Genomic DNA, 23844 nt, shown 5'->3' with positions numbered 1-23844 from the left:
TTTCCAAAAGCTGCCTATCAATTTGAGAAAGTACTTATTGCAACCGTCGCGACAGTTCCTCTCAAAAAAATAAGTATAAATTTTGGACACATTTCTTGATGAAAATACCCAAAATCCCCATACTGGGGAAATATGTTTGCATATTGGCATTTTTGAGTGAAATGACCATAGAGACCTCAATCCTTGGATAACGCAAAACATTTGTTGCATGTTATTAGGGACCACTTGGGGTAATAAAAATATACGATCAAAGTGGGAGTTTCATCTTTGTGTTTTGATAACTCGAATGATTTTTTTCTAAAAAAAATGGCAATATTGTACTCCTTTTTGACGAAAAAATGCCAAAAGTTGACTGTTTTCACATTTGTATACCCTTTACCATAGGATGGGGGTATACTTATCCAGTCATTCCGTTTGTAACATCTCGAAATATTGTATATATATTCTTGATCGTCTCGAAATTCTAATTCGAACTATCCATTTTCGTCCGTCCGTCTGTCGAAATCACAATAGCGGTCGAACGCGTAAAGCTAGCCGCTAGGTCACTTGAGACTATTCTAGATATCCGACCCATTGACATACAGATTAAGTGTTAGGCAGCCACTGCGGCTATGAGACTTAAGGCGATGGTAGAATGGATTGAGGATGGGAGCAGCTCATACCATCGCGGTATAATCGAGGCGACGATAGGAAACCTGCAAGGAAGGGAAGAGGTTTCCGAACGGAAGCTTGAGATGAACCTTGAAGTCGAGTGTGAGGCACTGCTGCCATCGCCACAGTCTTGGATAGAGGGAACCCTAGTATTGCCATCTGGAAGATCATGTTACACGGAAGGATCAAAGCTAAAGGACAGAGGTGCCTGGGGGTCTACATTGAGAACCCAGAGACTGAGATCTGTTTTAGACTGCCTGACCATAATACGGTCCTGCAGGCGGAGATCCGGGCGATCAGGATTGCTTGAAGTGGCGTGGTGCTTCTCTGAGGATGGGCAAATCCGCATCGTTTGGGTGCCGGGCCATAACGAAGTAAGGGGAATTGAAAGGGCAGATGATTTGGCGGTGAAGGCCAGAGGACTACCGTCAATAAACTTGGTTAACCCGAAGACCTTTTGGGTCGACGCAGTCCGTGTTAAGGCAGTCCGTGTTAAGGCAGTGGGCGACGAATGCGCATGCAACATTGTGGAACAGTGAAACGGGCGGTAGGACGGCGAAAATCCTATGGGGGCACTTAGATCGTGAGAAGACGAGGCTATTACTGAAAGGAAGCAAGAAAGAGGTCAGTATAGCTATTGGTATCATATCGGGACACATAGGACTACGAGCTCACTTATGTAAAATCGATGGGGCAAGTACTTGGCAAGCTCCTGCAAAGAACCGACCAGTTGATAAATCGGCTATGTATCTTCTCTTTTACTGATGTTACAAGCAATTTCACCACAATGGGGTTAATGGGGTAGCGTATAAAATGGATGGAATTATGCCAAATTTTTGTGATACACTTTTTTTATGCCAACTTGTCCTCATAGATTTTGTTCTTGAAAATCATTTGGTTTTTCACTTTTCCTGACTCTTGACCTTGTCCAGCATGATATAAACCAAAAAAAAAATCCAAAACACCAACCTTTCCGATGGAAAATCAATCTTCAACAAAAGTAGAATCCATTGACAATTTACATATAGGCCAAGCAATTTTAAGTATTTTTTTTTTTTAATTTCCTTGCGTTTCTTTGTTCGATGATTGTATAACAGCACAGTTTTATAAAGTTTTCTAAAATTATAAAAAATTTCATATAAGCATTTGAAGATGGCTTTAATAAATTCACAGGCATACCACTTTTGGGGAATATATGCGTTTTTTGTAATAATTTAAAATAAAATATTTTCTCTTCTACTCAAAAGAAAAATTCCTTAATTTTTTTTTGTTGCAAAATCTTATTTTAAGCACTGGCAGAAAATAATTAACTTGCTGCTGGTTGAACTATATAAAAAAGACTGGCAAAGTGGTTTGATTGGCTGTAATGAGCCATTTTTTTCTAATTGCCAAATTTGCTTTGTCATTAGCCAAAGTGGAAAAGGGAATGGCGATTGACAAACAAATAGGTAAAAATAAATTCAAATAAAAAACGTGATTATGGTCACATAGAAAAAAAAAAATAGAACAACAAAAACAAAAACAATTGGGAATATAAAATAGAAAAAAATTTCAACTGATGAAATACTTGGGATTTTTTAAAAAGCAATGGCATGAGTTATGGTTTGATGACCCATTGAAAAAATTAATAGCTAGCAGACCAAAAGGATCCTATCTGTTTGAAATACATATGTTTTACCATATCTTCTGTGGAAAGCCCTTAGAGGTAAAAACTTTGTTTCAATTTTTTCAGTGTATTTCTCTGTGTTTTTTTTTTTGTAACTTTGTTGTTCATGTACTTGCCAAAATTCAATGCATTGAACTTTCATTTCATTCGATTTCCCGTTCTAAATACTTTCAGTAATTGTTGCAATTTTTGCAAATAGCTACCCAAACATGCGTTTGTTTTGCATTCATTTCTTTTCGTATCACACCTTTATTGAGGTCTTTATCAATGCAATTGAATGATGCCACAATTTACTTTTACAAGGAATTTCATTTTACATCCGTATTTGACATAAGAGAACGAATAAGAAAATGAAAGAAAACGACAACTTTTTATGTGAATTCTTAGAAACGAAAGTAAATACGGAAGTTGCAGACAGGAAGTTTGAAGGCAAATTGAATGAAAAACAAGGGCAACAAACAAACTCCATGTTAAATATCTTTGTTAGCGGTAGGAGCTTCGTTATAAGACGATAGCAAGAACAAGCCTCATTTCGTTAGAAAGGTTTTGGAAAAATGTTTTTTTTTTATATACTCTCCACCATACGAGGGGGGTATACTAATTTCGTCATTCTGTTTGTAACTCCTCGACATATTCCTCTGAGACCCCATAAGGTATATATATTGTTTATCGTCATATCATTTTAAGTCGATCCAGCTATGTCCGTCCGTCCGTCTGTCCATCTGTCCGTCCATCTGTCCGTCTGTCCGTCCGTCCGTCTGTCCGTCCGTCTTTCCGTCCGTCCGTCTTTCCGTCCGTCCGTCTTTCCGTCCGTCCGTACGTCTGTCCGTCCGTTTGTCTGTCGAAAGCACGCTAAGGAGGAGTAAAGCTAGCCGCTTGAAATTTTGCCCAAAAATTTCTTATTATTGAAGGGCGGTTGAGATTGTAAATGGGACATATCGGTACATGTTTTGATATAGCTGCCCCATAAACCGATCTTGGATCTTGACGTCTTGTCTCAATAGGGAGGGATTTCTTATCCGATTTGGCTGAAATTTAGCGATTTCGAACAACTGTGTTAAGTGTGGTTTAAATCGGTCCATAACCTGATATAGCTGTCATATAAACCGATCTTGGGTCTTGACTTCTTGAGCTTAGCATGAGGTGTTTTGCTACGATTTCCAACAACTATGTTAAGTGTGGTTCAAATCGGTCCATAACCTGATATAGCTGTCATATAAGCCGATCTGGGTTCTTGACTTCTTGAGCCTCTAGAGGGGCGCATTTCTTATCCGATTTGGCTGAAATTAAGCATGAAGTGTTTTGTAATGACTTCCAATAACTGTGCCAAATAAGGTTTTAATTGGTCCATAACCTGATATATCTGTCATATAAACCGGTCTGGGGTCTTGACTTCTTGAGCCTCTAGAGGGGCGCATTTCTTATCTGATTTGGCTGAAATTTTGGAAGAAGTGTTTTGTAATGACTTCCAATAACTGTGCCAAATATGGTTTTAATTAGTCCATAACCTGATATAGCTGCCATATAAACCGATCTGGGTTCTTGACTTCTTGAGCATCTAGAGGTCACAATTATTTTGCGATTTGGCTGAAATTTTGTACAGCGACTTTTCTCATGAACCTCAACATATGTGTCAATATGGTCTGAATCGGTCTATAGCCTGATGCAGCTCCCATATAAATCGATCTCCCTATTTTACTTCTTGAGCCCCTTAAGGGCGCAATTTTTATACGAATTGGTTGAAATTTTACACAACGACTTCTACTATGGTCTCCAACATTCAGTGTCTTTAATGCTATGTCTATGAGATTTTCACCTTATTTTTGGATTCTTCAGTCATAGCGGCAGTAAAAGGATATACAAAAGCCTTTTTTTTGCTATTATCAAAGGACTCATAATTTGTATATTTCTCTTTATAGCCTGGGTATGAAGAACAAAAGCAAATTCACTGAGTGTTTCTTTTTTGCAGCTTTTGTATTTCAAAGCATTTGCCAAACAATGAAAAACAATCTCATTAGCAAAAGAAAATTGTTTTCTTGAACCTTAAAGACTTGGAGCTTGAAGCAAAAAAAGAAAAACATGAAAGCATGCAAAGTTCGGCTGGACCGAATCTTAGGAACCCACCACCATGCAATGTGCTTAAAATTTATACAAAACAAGCTATTGGGTTGCCCAAAAAGTAATTGCGGATTTTTCATATAGTCGGCGTTGACAAATTTTTTCACAGCTTGTGACTCTGTAATTGCATTCTTTCTTCTGTCAGTTATCAGCTGTTACTTTCAGCTTGATTTAGAAAAAAAGTGTAAAAAAGTATATTTGATTAAAGTTCATTCTAAGTTTTATTAAAAATGCATTTACTTTCTTTTAAAAAATCCGCAATTACTTTCTGGGCAACCCAATATATCAGGTTATAGACCGATTTGGGCTGTATTTATCACAGTTGTTGGAAGTCGTCACAGAACACTATGTGCAAAATTTCAGTCAAATCGGACAAAAATTGCGACTTGTAGGGCACAAGAAATCAAATCGGTAGATCAGTTTATATGGAAGCTATATCAGGTTATACACCGATTTGAACCGTACTAAATGCAGATGTTGGGCGTAATAACAGAAAACTACATGCAAAATTTCAGCCAAATCGGACAAAAATTGTGGCTTCCAGGGGCTCAAGAAATCAAATCGGGAGATCGGTTTATATGGCAGCTATATCAGTTTATAGACCGATTTGGACCGTACTAGGCACAATTGGTGGAAGTCGTAACAGAACACCGCATGCCAAATTTCAGCCAAATCGGGCAAAATTTACGGCTTCCAGGGATTCAAGAAGTCTAATCTGGAGATCGGTTTATATGGCAGCTATCTCAGGTTATAGACCGTTTTCAACTTTACTTGATACATTTGTTGAAAGTCATAGCAGAACACTTTGTGCAAAATTTCAGCCAATTCGGACAAAAATCGCAGTCTAATCGGGAGATCGGTTTATATGGGATATCAAAATCTGAACCGATATGGCCCATTTGCAATGCCCAACGTTTATATGTCGAAGACCTTAAATCTAGAGATCGGTCTATATGGGGCTATATAAAGATGTAGTCCGATATAGCCTATCTTTGAACCTAACCTAACCTTTGGACAAAAAGAGAATCTGCACAAAGTTTCGGCTCAATATCTCTATTTTTAAAGGCTGTAGCGTGGTTTCAACGGACAGACGGACAGGCGGACAGGCAGACAGACAGACTGATAAAAATGGCTAGATCGTCTTCGATTTTTACGCCGATCAAGAATATATATTTACTTTATAGGGTCGAAAATGGATATTTCGATGTGTTGCAAACAGAATGACAAAATGAGTATACCCGCATCCTTCGGTGGTGGGTATACATATAGGAAATTTAATAAGTGTTTGGATATTGTGTTGTTGTTTGTCTTAAAACTGAAAACAAATTGTGCCAAAACTCATAGAGGGAGTGTTTTTTTTTCATATACAAGAGTATGTTTATTATACTTAAGCTAATTCTTAATTAGAATATAATTTGAGGATAATGTTTTATTTTGTAGCAATTTTACATTAATTTACCTGGAAATTTATTTTTAAACTAGTCTTTAAGTAAGTTTATGAAGCTCCTGTAGAGCAATGGTAAAAATAGCAAATTTGTTATGTTAACATCAATGGGGAATTAAGTTTGGTATTTTTTCTTAATTCCCCCATTGAGAGAACCGTGATGTATGTCTTGCGCATGTAGGTGTTGCAGGTCATAAGCGTACTTTACGCACAAAGCTTCATGCAACTCAGCAAACATTATGGGGCACCAAAAGTAAAATTAGAGATGATCGGTCTACATGAAGGCTGTGCCTTTTGAAGGATCCATTTAGCCCGTATTTCGTGAAGATTTTGGTAGGCATAAGTACATCCAACAGCTCAAATGTAATTGCAAATTTTGCCCATGAACATTCCACTAAGCAGCAGGGGCAAACTTCTCACATATCAATGTATGCAGTCGATTTTCACCATAGGCCTTGATTGTCTAAATAAGTCTAATGGAATGCCATTCTATCCTAACCTAACCTACTTACGACTCAGTAGTTTGGTTTATGGAGAAGAAGTGCAATGTCAGGATAATGCAACAGGTTTAGAGAACATGGCAGAGAACATGGCGTCTTGCTATGGCAGCGCGTTGAGGACTATGCCCACTACTGGAGACTATTCTAGATATCCGATCTATAGATATGCAGATTAAGTGTGGGCAGCCACAGCTCAATGTAAACCCAAAGAAGACTTAAATCTGTCTGTTCACGAGGAAGACGAATGGACGCCTCACGCCTGCTCAGTAAAACGATTTCGATATTTGACAAGAACAATTAGTTAGGAGAGATTTGAGACAGGTAACTAAATTGGAGATGTGGCATTCAGGAGCGTATCGGGGAGGCTCACAGTTATAGGGAACTAGAAAGTCGGTCTCAAAATGGGGCCTGAATCGAAGGATATTCCAGTGACTCTATCGAAGCGTGATTAGTCCAATACTTCATTACGCCTTAATCGCATCGGTAGCCGAGTTGATAGAGTGCCCAGATTGCCTGTGCGTGAGTCCCCGGTTCGATCCCCACCAGAGGCCTTCATCTGCCGCTACTGTGGTATTACAATGGACTAAGTGAGTGAGTGAGAATTTCTAAGTGAGTTTCTAAAAGATTTTTTATTCATTTATTTCATTTGATGCCCATATTGCCCGAATCGGTGCATGTTTACCGATTTTTGGTGCATGTTGACCGACACGTGAGGTCGAATTGGAATATCAAGTTCGTACTCTACTCTTAAATATCTTTCATTTGATACCCATATTATCCGAATCGGTAAACATATCCGTTTGGGAAGGGCGTCCCCCATGTTTATTTGACCCCAAAGTTTTATACGAATTTTGTGTTTGGGTTGCCAACCCAAACGGCTTCTCACATGACCTGTCTTGATTCAAACCAGTCGTATTATCTCTTTATAAACATTATTTTTCTCTCTTTTTTTCTGGTATATATTAAAGGTCAGATTTAAAGAAAAGCTTTTGTTTAAAGTCGGAAATATAAGGTTTAAAAATCGAAGGAGTGCTTAAATAAATAAATATATGTATTCATTTTTAGAGATTCATACAACAATAGATAATACATAATAATAATAGTCAAATTATTGCATATAAAAATAATAAATAAATAAAAAGCAATAACAATAAATATGTGTTAAATATTCGTTTTATATTCTATTTTTAAACCTTTATTTCCAATTTTGATCGGGATAAATGGTGTTTTATTATTAAACGATCTATTAGCTGTATTCTCTTTGTTGTCAATATTGTAAAGGAAATCAAGTCGCATAGGTCCACCTATTATATAGGTGGAAGCCTTGCGGGAATGTCAGAGGCAGTTGATTACTTCCTCACCAATGATGTCGAAATTTGCGAAACCTTTAGCCATGTAAAACATCTGTTCGGAAAGGGTATGGAGGACCCCATTTGGACTAGGCTACAAAAAGAATGTTTCCAATCCCTCACCTTATTTTTTTCAATCGTACTCGGCTATAAAAAGAATGTCCCTAATTCCTCTCCCTTAACATTCTTTCAAAAACGTCAGATCTTTGAATAAGGGTTTCGTTTTAAACGATTTTTCGACTAAACAAAAACCCGAATTTCTTAAAAAAAAAGTTTTTTTTTTCAGACAAAACAACATAGGGGAACGCCCCACCCAAACAGGCATGTGTACCGTTTGGAACAATATGGGTATCAGATGAGAGGTAGTTGAGAGTAGATTACGAATCTGATTTAAATATGTATCATATCCACCTGTTGTACAGAGTTATGCTAGGTGGAAGGCTTGTGGGAATATCAGCGGTTGTTGATTACCTCCTCTCCAATGCTGGCGAAATTTGCAGGACCATAACCCATGTAAAACATCTCTTCGGAAAGTGTTTCGCGGCATCCCATTCAGACTCGGATATAAATAGAATGTCCCCCAAACCCTAACCTTTGTTTTAATTACCAGATCTCTGATATATGTGGCACCTGTTTCTTAAACTGTTTTCATATCGCCAGGCATCTGAAATAGGTGTTGCGATAAAAGCAATATTTCGAATTTGTTTAAAAGTAATGTTTGAGGCCAAACAACGAGGGGGAGCGCCCCACCCAAACGGGCATGTGTACCGATTGGAATGATATGGGTATCAAATGAAAGGTATTTGAGAGTAGTGTACGAATATGAATTAAATATTAAGGACTAAGTGTGTAGGGGAGCGATACTGAGCCACTTTTTGATAGAAACTACTGTATCACTATTCTTTACAGAACCTATGTATAGGCGCTATAATATACCAGATAATAGAAGTTACATAGATTCTATATGACCTGGTGGAATTTGAGAAGTACTCTGTAGAACTTGGACTGGTCATATCGATAACGTTACCCAACCACTGCTGTATGTATCAAGCAGAGATCATAGCAATTAAAGAAGCAGTGGTAAAAATCGGACTATGTATGGATATAGCTGCCATATATACCGAACTGTCAATTTTAAGTTTTGGGCCCATGAAAGGTGCATTTATTATCGGCTTGAAGGCCACCGTAGTGCAGAGGTAAGCATGTCCGGCTATGATGGTGAACGCCTGGTTTCCATCGCTGGCGGTAATATCATAAAACAATTTTCAGAAAACAATGCAGGCACTATTTGAGAACTTCTGCCCAAATAGGTGTCGGACCGCGGTACGTCGTTGGGACTCGGCTATATACAGGAGGTCCCTTATCAAAGCGCATAAACTTGATTCGAACAGCACTTATTGACATGTGAGAAGTTTGCCACTGTTGGTTTATGGAATGTTAATGGTCAAATTTTCTATTATCGGATTTCGCTGAAATTTAGCTCAATGTGTTATGTTAGGTACCAAGGCATTCGCACCTAGTATAGGCATAGCTGCAATATATAGAGACCTCCCGATTTAAGTTAAAGCAGCGTTTTTTACTCGATTTCGCTGAAATTTAGCTCAGTGGACTGTGCTTGACTCGTTGGCATCCTTGTTCAATGTGGCCCAAAATTGGACATATGCAGCTGCCATTAAGGTCTTGGGCCCGTAATGGGCCCATTTTATTATACGATTCGCTAATATTTGGCGCAGTGAGCTTTGTTAGGCTTTTCCACATCTATGCCCCATATGTTTAACATCGGGCAATATTTAGTTATAGCTAGCATATAGACCAATTTTTTGTTTAACCGTCTTGAACAGTGAACTTAAAGGCTTTTTACTTGGTTAGCCTCTAGAAGACTCATTTGCATACCTTTGAGATACTAGAGTAAGAGCTTTTATCAAAATATTTTACTTATAAAGTAAACTAATTAGTGTTATAAAGTAAACGAGGAAGATGAAGGTTGGCCAATTTGGTGCACCACGTTTCCTCAGTAGAATGATTTCGATATCTGACAAGGTCAAGGAGTGATCTTGGATAGGAAACTAAATTGGATGTGTCACATTCAGAAGCATACCGAGAAGGCTCTCAGATGTTGAGCACTATATAGGTCGTAGACACAAAATGGGACCTGAATCCGAGCATAGTCCACTGGTTCTATAGGTGAGTGATTGGACTAAATCGTATTTGTGTCTCAGTAGTTTGGTGGACTGCAATAGAGAAAAAGTGCAACGTTAGGATAATATAACAAGTTCAGATAAAATGTTGTCTTGGAATAGGCGGAGCGATGTGGACCACGCCCACTAGGGCACTGCAGACTATACTAGATATCCGACCCATTGACATACAGATTAAGTGTGAGGCAGCCATTGCGGCTATTAGACCTAAGACGATGGGAGAATGCATAGAGGATAGGAACAGAGGTCATACCATCGCGGTATAATCGGGGAGACGTCCTGTAAGGGATGGAAGAGGTTTCCTATCGGATACTTGAGACGACACTTGAGGTGGAGTGCGAGGCAATGCTGCCAGCGGCACAATCTAGGATTGACGGACCTCTGGTATTGCCATCTAGAAGATCAAGCAACACAGATGGATCAAAGCTAGATGACAGTGAGGGTCTGGGGAGAACCCAGTGACTGAGATCTGCTTGATCACTGGCTATCAGGGCAATAATAACCAGTACGGTAAGGTCACGTTTAGTCTTGGAGTGTAAGAAGGAGACTAACGCCTTCTCTGAGATTGGCATAATTTCCTCATTATTTTGGGTGCCGGACCATGGCGGAGTAAGGGGAAGGAAAGAGCAGCAATTTGGCAATGAAAGCCAGAGAACTGACGTCAATAAACTTGGTTAACCCAAAGCCTTTCTGGTCGATGCAGTCCGAGTGAAGGACCTGGGCGACGAACGCTGTGGATTGGGAAAACGATCGGCAGGGCGAAGTGAAACCTAGGGGATGATTCGGATTGTGAGAAGACGAGGCAATTACTGCAGGGATGGAAGAAGGAGGTCAGTAAAGTTTTCGGTATCATAATGGGACACCTACACTACGAGCTCTTTTAAGCAAAATTGCTGCGGCAAGTGGTAGCATGTGTAGGGCTTGTGGGGAAGATGATGAGACATTGGAGCATTTTTTTATCTCTTGGCTCGACTTTCGCTGTCAACAGACATCGGCATTTAGGTGGGGCATAAAACCGGGAATGAACCAACCTAGGGGCGTGGTATGGAGAGCAATTAGCGCTTTCGTTATCACCACAGAATTCCTGATTTAGATTTTCTTTTTTTGGAGGAGCGCACAACAAACCGATTAATGTTTTCAAGGTGTTTGCCCATAGTGGCATGGGGCGGATTAATATCCGCACCCTCTTTTCAACCTAACCTAGCCCTATGGGAAATGTGTAGTCAATTGCCCTAAATGTACCGGTCCTATACTAGAGAATTAGTTACCTGTCACGGGACATATCCTACAGGATATGAAAAGTTTGAATTGTCATTACATATGATTCTTAATTATTTTTTAAAATCCGTTAAATATATTTGCTAAATAATGTTATCTCCCTTCAAAATACTTGCAAAGTGTACTCATCCTTTTCGAAAAGTCCCAGGACATATCCTACAGCAATTAAGAATAGTGGCAATTCGTCACCTCGAGCGACAATCCTTTATAAAAGTGATAGGTTTTTCCATGTAAGGGGACGAGTACTGGGACCAGTGGACCTATCCCGTGATAGGAGGACCTATCCCGAGATAGGTTTGGGACTTGACCTATTTCCCGTAGGGAAACTTAACTAATTTGGGTGAATTTTTTGCTCAATCTGTGATGGAGGTTGGTATCAAAGTCTAATTGAATGCCTTCGTAAATGGTGCATAATGGCTGTCGATCGAAATCATTGTTGTGAACTGGACTATATGAGAAATATTTATCATGATCATAATTTGTTCCTACAACAGCATAATTTGTTCCTACAACAAATCATTTTTCAGTTAGTAACATTTAATATACAACAACAACATAATTTGTTCCTACAACAAATCATTTTTCAGGATTTAATATACATCATAATATAATATTTAATATCAAAAATTTAGTAAGATTTGGTTACCAAAATTCCATTCTTTCAAAATTTTTCCCACAAGCAAATCCATTTCTTTGAGGTTCTCTCTTACAGCGATAGGTAATGAATAGAAAAAAATCTTTAAACATAAGACTTACCGGATAAGTTCGATTTCTTCATCCTTCTCGGAAATGCGACGCTCAGCTTCATGACGGAATTGGTTGAAGTCAGCAGCAACGCGTTGAGCGCGTTGTTCCTCAGCCTTGCGACCCTGTTGGGAGAAAAAACCAAAGATGTTTAGGCTTTGTTTATTTCGCAAATCTTTGTATGCTTACAGCCTCAGCTTCCTTGTAGGCAGCAGTCAATTCATCGCGTTCATTTTCCAAACGACGCAACTCCAATTCGAATTCATGCAAGCGACGGTTCAATTCGTTAATGGCACCCTTAGCATCATGGAGCTCATCTAAGAAAGTGAACCAAAAAAAACGTTTTTAAAACAATTTCTTATCTAGGGACATTCTTTTGAAAACTTACGTTCGAGTTTCTTGTTCTCACGTCCCAATTGGCCATTGGCATCCTTAACCTTATCCATTTCGTGAATGATGCGTTGCAAGTCAGCTTGCTTGTTCTTCAAGTCGCGCTGGCTGTTCTCATACAAGACGACAGTCTCTTCCAAACTCTTCTTGATGCTAATGTTCTCCTTCTCCAATGAGACGGCATGCTTTTGCAAGTCGCGGCAGGTGTTGTTGGATTTCTCCAAATCGATGATGAGCACTTCCACTTCGCTGGACAAGCGAGTCTTTTGCTTCTCCAAATTGTTCAACTTGACAATCATGGATTCCAAGTGTTCCTCCAATTCGGTGATGCGCACTTGATATTTGCGGCGGATTTCCTCGCACTCCTCGGCACGAGCGGCTACCTCGGCAGAGTATTTGTTTTGCCAGTTGGCAGCATCGCCATTGGCCTTGACCAACTGACGTTCCAAGTCAATGCGGGCCTCAGTTTCTTCCTCAATTTGAAGGCGAACAGATTGGAATTCGCTTTCAACTTGATGAAGTTGAGATTCCAACATGGAGCGACGGCGATCTTCATCTTCCAAACGGCGACGACAGTCTTCCAATTGGGAGACAATCTGGCTCTTGGAATATGAGACGGTTTCCAATTGGGACTTAAGATCTTGGACATCCTTGATCAAGACAATGTTCTCTTGCGAGAGGCGAGACTTGTGTGAGGTGATGTCGATGACGGTGCGATTGAGTTCCTCAATCTTAATATTCATTTCGGAGATGGAGACTTCCAAACGTTCGACATGTTTGCTGGAGACGATCTTCTCCTTGTTGCAGACTTCGATTTGGCTGAGCAACTCATAGATTTCAGCTTGGAATTTGGCCTTTTCTTTCTCGGCCCTAATGTTTTACAAAAGAAAAACACACACCATAAAATCACAAAGAAGAAGAAGGAGAAAAAGAATGAAATATTATTAATTTGTTTTAGATTTTGGTGTGCTCAAGTAAGCTTTGTGCTGTAAGCTTGATACTTAGCGTGCTTTGCTTTCACCCACTTTTGGGGTGTTTGGTGGCTGCATTGATGCTTTGAAAAAACGGTCTAAAATAATCATGGCCGGTTATTCCATTAAAATATGTATTAATATTTAGTGCTGGCTACTATTGTGATAGCATACAAATCAATGCATTGTTGTTTTTCAAATTTGCTGTTACTTTGAGTAACCAGTAAAACGTAGCAGCTGATTATGATCTGTAATATTGACTTTTAATCGACATGTCTACGAAAATAATCGGAAAAGTATGTAAAACATTTATAAAAAAAATACTTCAGTTTTATGTCTTTTTGCTGTCGGTCCATCTGTTGTAAGCTCTTTCAAACGTATAACCTCCCATATATACTGACCTTCTGATTTGATTTCTTGGGCCCCTAGGCGCTCAATTCTCATCTGATTATGAGGTACTTCGTTATTAAACCGAAACGGGTTAAACCCAATCGGTCCCAAATGATTGATACAACATTGGTTTCATATGAAAGGTATTCGGAAGTAGAGTATGAATCTAAAGTCCAAATTTGAGGATAAGTGTATTTGAGCCGCCAAATGATCCCCGAATGGGACATGCAGCTTTACAGCACAATATTCAAATGAGTGGACTTTGAACTAAAAGTTACGAGCCATACATCCCAATATTAACTTTCAAGTGAAATATTGTCGTAAGAGAAATTTCTTTGAAATTGCGCCTTTAGAAAGAGTTTTTGTATAGAAATTTTGACCTTAGATATTCTATTTGAGGAGTTATCGAGACCACCTGCAAGATGAATTTTGGAAATCGGATGACAAGTGAAGATTTGGCAGCCCGAACAGTTCTTCGTAATGCCGAGGGCCCTTCCAAAAACAGCCCGGACCACCTGTGGCCTTGAAACTTTACACATGGTTTCGATAATTGCTAATTGCAAATTTTACCCACGAACATTCCACTAAGGAACAGGGGCAAACTTCTCACATATCAATGAGTGCAGTCCGATTCAAGTTTAAGCTCAATGATAAGGGGCCTCCTTTTTATAGCCGAGTCCGAACGGCGTGCCGTAGTGCGACACGTCTTTTTTCCTGATGGTCTCGCCAGGATTCGAACCCAGGCCTTCAGCGTCATAGGTGGACATGCTAACCTCTGCGCTACGGTGACCTCCAAAGAGAAGAAGAACCTGATATAGCCCCCTACAAACCGTTTGCCCGATTTGACATCGTGCCTTTATAAGCCGCAATTTTTGTCCGATTTGGCTGAAATTTGGCATGTAGTGTTCGGTTATGACTTCCAATAACTGTTCCAAATGGTATGGTCCAAATCGGTGTATAAACTGGTATAGCTCCCATAAAAACCGATCTCCCGTTTTTACTTCTTGAGAACCTAGAAGCCAAAATTTGAGTGCAATGTGGCTGAAATTTGGCATGTCGTGTTCGGTTATGAACTTCAACAGATGTACTAAGTATGGTCCAAATAGGTCTCTAACCTGATATAGCTTCTATATGAACAGATGTCCCGATTTGACTTCTTGAGCCCCTAGAAGCCGCAATTTTTGCCCGATTTGGCTGAAATTTTTCACTTCCAACAACTGTGCTAAGTGCGGTTCAAATCGGTCAAGAACCTAATATAGCTGCCATATAAATCGATCTTAGGTCTTGACTTCTTGAGGCTCTAGAGGGCGTAATTCTCATCCGATTTGGCTGAAATTTTGCACGTAGTGTTTTGGTATTACTTTCAACAACTGCGCTAGGTATGGTTCAAATAGGCCCATGTTTTGATATAGCTGCCATATAAATCGATCTTGGGTCTTGACTTCTTGAGTGTCTAGAGGGCGTTATTCTCATTCGCGTTATTCTCATTCAACAACTACGCTAAGTATGGTTCAAATCGGTTCATGTTTTGATATAGATGCCATATAAATCGAGCCTCTAGAGGGCGCAATTCTCATCCGATTTGTAAGAAATTTTGCATGAGGTGTTTTAATATGACTTCCAAAAATTTTGATGAGTATGACGCAAATCGGTACCTAACCTGATATAGCTGCCATATAAACCGATCTGGGATCTTGACTTTTTGAGCCTCTAGAGGGCGCAATTCTCATCCGATTTGGCAGAAATTTTGTACAACGGCTTCGCTCATAACCTTTAAGATAGGTGTCTAATATGATCTGAATCGATCTATAGTTTTATACATCTCCCCTTTAAACCTTTCTCCCGATTGTGCTTCTTGAGCCCCTACAAGGCGCAATTCTTATTCGAATGAACTGAACTTTTTCTAACAACAATGCTTATCCGAATGAACTTTACAATGTTGAGCATTCATTTATGATCCGAATCGGACTATAACTTGTTCTATTTAACCTTTTTTAAAAGGCTTTGCTATGAATAATATATCTTAAGTTATGTCATAATTTCAAAATTTTTGCTAAAATGCTATAGAAATACATCCCGTATAATACATATGCATTAATTTTTTTATTTTCTGTAATTGTTGCCAATTTTTTTCTGAGATTTCATTGATCAACGTGGAGATTAAACTAACCCGGTTACCTACATATTAATAATTTTGAAAAATCAAAAATGCTTTACAAGTTATAAATATAATGCAAAAAAAGAAAATTTGGCATTTTGTAAAAAAACAAATAAGTGGCTAAATCAAAATCAATGCAAAATTTTCACTCAAACATAAATATGAATATGTATATGCAAATATTTTTAAAAATGCGCTCAAAGCCTCAAATATTCAAAAAAAAAAAAAAACCGCAAGAAACAAGTTTTCTCTCTATCTTTTTGTTTGCCTTACTCAAAGGAAAATACTTTTATTAATGTTATATAGATATGTGGTATAGTTTTGTAGCTATACATGTGGTTCTTATATGTATGCCGCTGATGTTTAGCATTGAATGTGTATATTTCTCGAAATGCGTTGGTTGTGTTTTTAATTTTCGAAAATTATTTTTACATATTTGTGTATATACTCATATATATATATATGTATTTTTATAAGTATTCAAAAGCTATGGCTGCTGTTGCTGCCTTTATTGGCCGACATGCCGCCGACACATTCTACGTGGAAAAAAACATATCGAATTTCCAAAAAACAAGGTGGGCAATATAACAAAAAGAGACAGCTATAGTCAAAATATTTTTAAAAGAAAATAAACCAAAAAGAAACAAACACTTCTCAAAAAAAATGGAAAAAGAAAATGTACACATTTTTTATTTCAGTTTTTTTTCCTCCAAAAAAAGAAAACATTTAAAAATTAAGTTTTTTCAATGCAGGTGTTGTTGACCATTGGCCAAGGAAACGGAAATAATGTTTTATGGCTTTTCTAAAGCTTTTAGAGCAAAAGCCACATAGTCTTTAAAGGTGTAGATCGTGAAAAAAGCACAAACAACAGCAACAATTGACTACTGAGATCAATTGAGCATGAAGTGGACATGCACTCAAAAGATTGGGTCATATTGGGCGTAGGCCGCACTCCTATGTGTGTGTGTGTGAGTGTGTGAATGCTGCGCATACATCCATATGGGCTAACGAGTGATAAACGTGCAACACAAACTGCGCAAACTCTTGAAGCTTTTGAGTGAGTTCTGTTGAGTTTGTTTGTTTGTTTTGAGCTTAAAGCTCTTTAAAGCATGAAAACGGCTTTTTTTTTGGATATTTCAATGTAACCATAAACATTTGGCAATTAAGAATAATGAGGGGGTTTATGGAAATCAAAAAAAAAAAAAAAAACAAAAGAAAATTCCATTTTCCAACTTGGTAGCATTGAAAGGTAATGACCACAACAAATATTTGCTCTTCAATTTAAAGTGTTTTTCATATCCAAGTGTTTTTGAATCTTCATGGAAAATTGTTGGGGAAATATGGCCTTGAATTTTGGTTTTTTATTACGCTGGGATATTTTTAAACCTCCATGCATGCACACCAGTGAACATAATCACATAGGAGTGTGTGTGTGTGTGTATGCGAGTCTGACGAAATGTATATACCACACATATTGAGAAATCGGCAATTAACAAATGTGCTGCCCCAACAAGAAGCAAAACAGAGGGAAAAACAAAAAGTCCAAACGTAACAGCCGGCATATACATCTATTTTAAGTGCAGCCGCTCATATTTCATGGCATTATGCTAGATACAGGTTGCTGTTAGATCACTGTAGTTTTCAAATTTCAAAGAAAAAAAAAAACCAAACCACAAACATCTTTTTTGTCTTTGTCACTGTATGTAGCTACACATATTCATTGATATATGGCAAACTCATATCTCACAACTTTGGCCAATATTTTTTTCCTGCATACGATGCCACTTAGAAATTGGTTATAAATAATAAAGCAATGTCTAGCCTCTGCGCTTAATATTGTCAAATAATTTTCTTATATGCCCTCGCCCCACAAGATTCATGACTGCAGCAATAAGGAAAACGTTTAGAAATTCTTAGAAAAAGACTGTGAAATTTTTTATATGCCATGCCATTCATTCAATGACTGGCCATATTTATTGTCAGCTATAGCCTATAGCTTCAAAATGGGGGAAAAATGGCAAATTGTTGAAAAATTGATTCGATGTATTTTGCAAATATTAATGAGTACCATATGTGACCAATTATGGGGCAAGATGGCATGGCCAGGTATGCCACAGCTGTTGAATAGAATAATATTGAAGAGTTTTTACAACACTAAACAACAATCTGAGAGATGGGAAATTCCAAGTTAAGATGATAGTATGGTTGGATTAGGTTTAAGTGGCAGCCTGCCATCAGACTCACTTAGACATTTTCGTCCATTATGAGACCACAGGAACAGAAGAATCTAGATGCCTTCTAGTTACTACTGTTAAACCATCCAGTTCGCTTTAAAAATATAACTAACAATAACTTGCGAATGTTCACATCCGCTAAATCAGACAGGTTCTCAAAGAAATGAGAACCTAAAGTGGAACTTCTTCTGATTGCCAGAGCGTGGTACACACACAGAAGGTGTTCTATAGTCTCTTCTTCTTCGAAGTCCTCACAGCTTCTGCAAAAGTCGTCTCTGGCAACCTTCAGTCTGTCAGCATGTTTTCCGATTAGATAGTGACCTGCCATGACAGACACAATGACGGAGACGTCTGTTCTAGCCAATGACAGCAAAGCAGTAGACCTCTTCAACGCTAGATTAGGTCACATAGTTTTGGAATGCTCACAGTCACCTCTTTGTGACCATCTATCAGTGAAGGTCAGCAGAGTAAACCCCCAAGAGGTTTTATAGTTCTCATCCCAAACCATTACTTAGGGATTTTTATGCACTATACCATCAATGGGGTACAGGGTATTAGAACTTGGTGCATTTGTTAGTAACACCCAGAAGGATGATCGATTCAGAATAAGCTTCTATGTCTGTCCGTCTAACTGTCTGTCCATGTTAATTTGTGAATAAGTAAAAGCATGCTAAGTTCGGCCGGGCCGAATCTTATATACCCTCCACCATGAATCGCATTTGTCGAGTTCTTTTCCTGGTATCTCTTTTTAGGCATATAGAGTTGAAATGAAAAGAATTGCTATGCTATTGGAGCTTTATCAAGTAATGGTCCCATTCGGACCGTAATTGAATTGAACGATGGAGACCATTGTGTAAAATTTCAGCCAATTCGAATAAGAATTGAGCCTTTAAGGGTTCAAGAAATAAAATAGGGAAATCGGTTTATACGGGAGCTGTATAAGGTTACGTACCGATTCAGACCATATTTGACACGTTTGTTGAAGGTCATAGGCAAAGCCGTTGTATAAAGTTTCAGCCAAATCGGATAATACTTGCGCCCTCTAGAGGCTCAAGAAGTCAAGATCCCAGATCGGTTAATATGGCAGCTATATCAGGTAATGGACCAATTTGAACCATATTTAACGCAGTTGTAGGAAATCATAACAAAACACGTTATGCAAAATTTCAGCCAAATCGGAGAAAAATTGCGCTCTCCAGTGTCTCAAGAAGTCAAGATCCCAGATCGATTTATATGGCAGCTATATCAAGTTAATGACCGATTTGAACCACATTCGGTACAGTTATTGGAAGTCATAACAAAACACGTTATTCAAAATTTCAGCCAAATCGGATAGGAATTACGTCCTCTAGAGGCTCAAGAAGTGAAGACCCCAGATCGGTGTATATGACAGCTATATCCAGTTGTGGACTGATTTCAACCAAACTTAACGCAGTTATTTGAAATCATACAAGAACACCCCATGCTAAATTTCAGCCAAATCGGATAGGAATTGTTCTCTCTAGTGGCTCAAGAAGTCAAGATCCGCGATCGGTTTATATGGCAGCTATATCAAAATATGGACCGATATAGCCCATTTACAATTCCAACCGACCTACACTGATAAGATGTATTTGTGCAAAATTTCAAGTGTCTAGCTTCACTTCTTCGAAAATTAACCTGCTTTCGACAGACAGACGGACGGACATGGCTAGATCGACTAACAATGTCATGGCGATCAAGAATATATGTACCTAATGGGGTCCCAGACGACCCACAGTTGTTGGAGGTCATAACAAGTCACTATGTGCAAAATTTTTGCAAAATCGGACAAAAATTGCGGCTTGTAAGGGCTCAAGAAGTCAAACCGTGAGATCGTTTTATATGGGAGCTATATCCAAATCTAAACCGATATGACCCATTTCCAATCCCCGACGACCTACATCAATATTTAGTATCTGTGCAAAATTGGAAGCCGCCAGCTTTACGCGTTCGACCGCTATTGTGATTTCGACAGACGGACGGACGGACATGACAAGATCCACTCAGAATGTCTAGATCAATACTTCAAGATGTTACAAACAAAATGATACCCACCCCATCCTATGGTGGTGGGTATCATAAAAAATTGAGGGTCAAGTACTCGGGGAATCGCTCCACCCCCAAAAACCTCTCAAACTGACATGTAGGCTGATGACCTCCAAACGTATTTTGGAGTAGAATGCGAGTATGAATAAAAAATGTGTCGGCAAGTACTTGGGGGGCAACCCCATTCCCGAATTATCCCACTGTGGGCATATGAGTCGATCAGGACAATATGGTGTTTGAATGAAAGGCCAAGTGTCTGGGAGACCCAACCCAACTCCAAAAAATTCCCTTGGTGGCATTTGTGGCTATCAGGATGAAATGGGGTTGAAATAAAACATTTGTGGTGGTAGGGGACAAGTTAAGCCCCCCATTACAGCAAGGAGTTCAAATGAGAGATCTATTAAAGAAGACTACGAATTTGATATCATTTAGTGGCAAGTATTTAGGGGGCCGCCAAATGCACAGTGGGGGGAATCGAAAAAAAAAACTAATGAAAAATATGCCATGTGAAAGCGGCATATTGAAATGGGATTTTTGAGCACTATCCAGCAAAATAAGATTTTTTCAAATCATACCACAAATGAAGAGTTGACAGCTCGAACAATTTTTCGAAATATCGATGTGACCTGTCAAAGGGCGCCCGTATAACTTAGGGCTTTGCACACAATCTCGGTAACTCCTCAGCTCTAACCATTTAAAATTTCACATAGAGAGATATATCTACTCGTTCTCACACGGCATGTTTTTTACGAGTTTTTTTTTTCAGTTTTCTCCCACTGTGCAATCCTCAAATATGCAAATTTCAAATTTGCCCGTGAATATTCTAATAGAAACAGCTACGTATTTTCTCTCATATCAATGAGAGAATAGTCTCTGCTAATGGGTATGCTACCCTTACAAATACGCGGATGTGTAGGTTGATCGATGACAACGATATAAGTCTGGCATAAAAGGTCATCATAAGTTGGCATGCCAATTTATGGCGCTGAAAGTCGGTGTTGAAATTCAGCTATCAACATTTTATTCTCGAACTTAGCCTTTGACCTTTATTATCATGGCTTAAACAACGCTTCTGTCCCAGATGTTTTGAAAGGTTTTTTTTTTAATGAAAATAGCAAAAGCTTAAGCTATTTAGCGAAATGTTAACAGAATGCAGGTAAGCATTTTGGCTATTTGGTTTTTAGTAACATGGAACGCTTTGTAAATTTACCTGCTCTTCGATTTGGTAAGGATATCGATTTGTTCTTGGAAGTCGGCAATAATTTCGTTGTGCTTCTTCTTAAGCACCATGGTAGTTTCTTCGGATTCCAAATGGACATCTTCGAGCATTTTGCGCAATTTCAACAATTCGGTATCACGCTTGCGATTGGCCTCGAACTAAAATAGAAATGGAAAGGAAAATTAAAATTAACAAAAAAAAATTAGAAAAAATTTAAAAATTTACAAATTTTTAAAAAAATAAAAAATTACAAAAAAATAAAACAAAAAATTACAAATTAAAATAAAAAATTAAAATATTTTAAGTTTTAAAAAATGAAAAAATTTTAAGAATTTAAAAATTTAAAAAAATTTAGGAAATATTAAAAATTTAAATTGAAAAAAGTATATAAATAAAAAATTAAAAAAATATAATAAAAAACAAAAAAAAAATAAATAAAAAAATATAAAGCAGAAAGCTAAATAAACAAAATTTCAAAAATTTTTAAAATTTTTGAAATATTAAAAATTTAAAAATTTAAATATATTGAAAAGTTTTAAAAAATTAAAATAATTTTTAAAAATTTTAAAAAATTAAAATAATTTTTAAAAATTTTAAAAAATTTAAAAAAAATTTAAAAAAAAAAACATTTTAAAAAAATTTAAAAAAAAATTTCAAGAAATTTTAGTATTTTAAAAATTTTTAAAAATTTGGAAAATTTTAAAACATTTTAAAGATTAAAAAATTTTAAAAATTTTAAAATATCTAAAAATTTTAAAGAATTTTAAATATTTAAAAATTTTAACATATTTAAAAATTTTAAAAATTTTAGAAACTTTAAAAATATTAAAAATTTTAATATTTTAAAAATTTTAAGATTTTTCGAAAGTTAGAAAACCCTAACAAATTAAAAAAGATGTAAATAAAAAATTAACAAAACAAAAAAAATTTAAAATAAAAAAAAAAATAAAAAAAATAATTTAAAAAATTTAAAATAGTACAAATTTTTCAGGTTTCAAAAAATTAAAAAAATTTAAAAGAATTTTAAAAATTTTAATTTAAAATTTAAAAAAATTTAAGAAATTTTAAAAATTTTAATTAAAAATTTAAAAAAAAATTTAAAATATTAAAAAAATTTAAACATAAAAAAAATAATAGAATTTAAAAAAAAATTTCAAAATTTTATAAATTAAAAAAAAACAATTCTAAAAACATTTAAAAATTTTTAAAAATTTTAATACTTTTAAAATATTTAAAAATTTAAAAAATTTCAAAAATTTCAAAAATTTCAAAAATTTCAAAAATTTTAAAAATTTTAAAAAAATTTAAAAAAAAATTTTAAAAAAATTTTTAAAAATATTTTAAACAAGTTTTAAAAAACAATTTTAAAAACATTTTAAAATATTTAAAATTTTTAAAAATTTTAAAAAATTTAAAAAAAAATTAAAAAACTTAAAAATATTTTAAAATTTTAAAATATTTAAAAATTTCAAAAAAATTTAAAAATTTCAAAAAAATTTTAAAAATTTCAAAAAAAATTTAAAAATTTGTAGAAATTTTAAAAAATTATTAAATGAACTAAAAAAAGTATAAATTTTTGGTTAGTTCACTGTCATTCAAATCTGCTGTATTCCTTCTATAAAATCAGCCTAATTCGATGATTCGTTTGCAAAATCGAGTCACAACATTTCAGCGATTTTGACGGGTTAATTGTTTTTTAATGGGTAAGCATTACTTACTTGGTGTTCAGCACCACCCTCAGCTTCTTCAAGGCGTTCAGACATCTGAATGACTTGGACACTGAGATCGGCCTTCTCGCGTTCGATCTGTGAAAGAGTAACATATATAAATTAGATAATTGTTTAAGGGAAAATAGGGGAAAAATGTTTTTTTGGTATCAAAAAAAAAAAAGCAAAATTCTTCATAGAGATAAAACAAAACAAAAATCAAATACACTTATAAGCTGTATTACATTTTGTATGCCCTACACCACCACTGTGGTACAGACTAATATAACTTAGTGCATTTGTTTGTAACACCCAGAAGGGAGAGAGGGATAGACCTCGGAATCACTTTCTAATTCGATTTAGCTATGTCCATCTACCTGTCTGTCCATGTTAATTTGTGTACAAAGTACAGGTCGCAATTTTCATCCGATTGTCTTACAATTTGGTTAACGCATGTTTTTCAGCCTATAGACAAAGCCTATTGAAATTGGAAAAAATCCGTTCAGATTTGGATATAGCTCCCATATATATGTTCGCCCGATTTGGACTAATGTTGCAATAACGTGGACCGATTCTGTCGAAATTTAGCTGTGTTTTCTCTTGACTCTCAACATTGCTGGTGAATTTCATAGAAACCGGTTCAGATTTAGATATAGCTGCCATATATATATATATATCGCCCGATTTTCATTTCTAGAGCCACTGCATGCGCATTTATTAACCAATCTTGCCAAAATTTTGTATAACGCTTTCTTCGACGA

The 23844-nt window shown here is 36.7% G+C and overlaps 1 protein-coding gene across 2 annotated transcripts in view; it reads right to left on the bottom strand.

Moving 5' to 3' along the window:
• The window catches only part of LOC106090950 (paramyosin, long form), a 64161-nt gene that overhangs the window by 20364 nt on the left and 19953 nt on the right, over positions 1–23844 (bottom strand). Inside the window, exons 3-7 of one of the 2 annotated variants that reach the window (XM_059364113.1) lie at positions 23096–23182; positions 21369–21535; positions 12337–13208; positions 12138–12265; positions 11961–12073 (exon numbers count right to left, since the gene is read on the bottom strand). In XM_059364113.1, coding sequence (XP_059220096.1) covers positions 11961–12073; positions 12138–12265; positions 12337–13208; positions 21369–21535; positions 23096–23182 — 1367 coding nt within the window. Of the gene's footprint in view, positions 1–1620; positions 1768–1830; positions 1982–11960; positions 12074–12137; positions 12266–12336; positions 13209–21368; positions 21536–23095; positions 23183–23844 lie in introns of those variants that run through there. The other variant, XM_059364116.1, reaches the window with a different exon arrangement.

The sequence above is a fragment of the Stomoxys calcitrans genome, chromosome 1 (assembly GCF_963082655.1).
Source record: "Stomoxys calcitrans chromosome 1, idStoCalc2.1, whole genome shotgun sequence".
Classification (NCBI taxonomy): domain Eukaryota; kingdom Metazoa; phylum Arthropoda; class Insecta; order Diptera; family Muscidae; genus Stomoxys; species Stomoxys calcitrans.
Note: the sequence above shows the minus strand (reverse complement) of the source record. Positions and strands in the feature narration are given on the sequence as shown.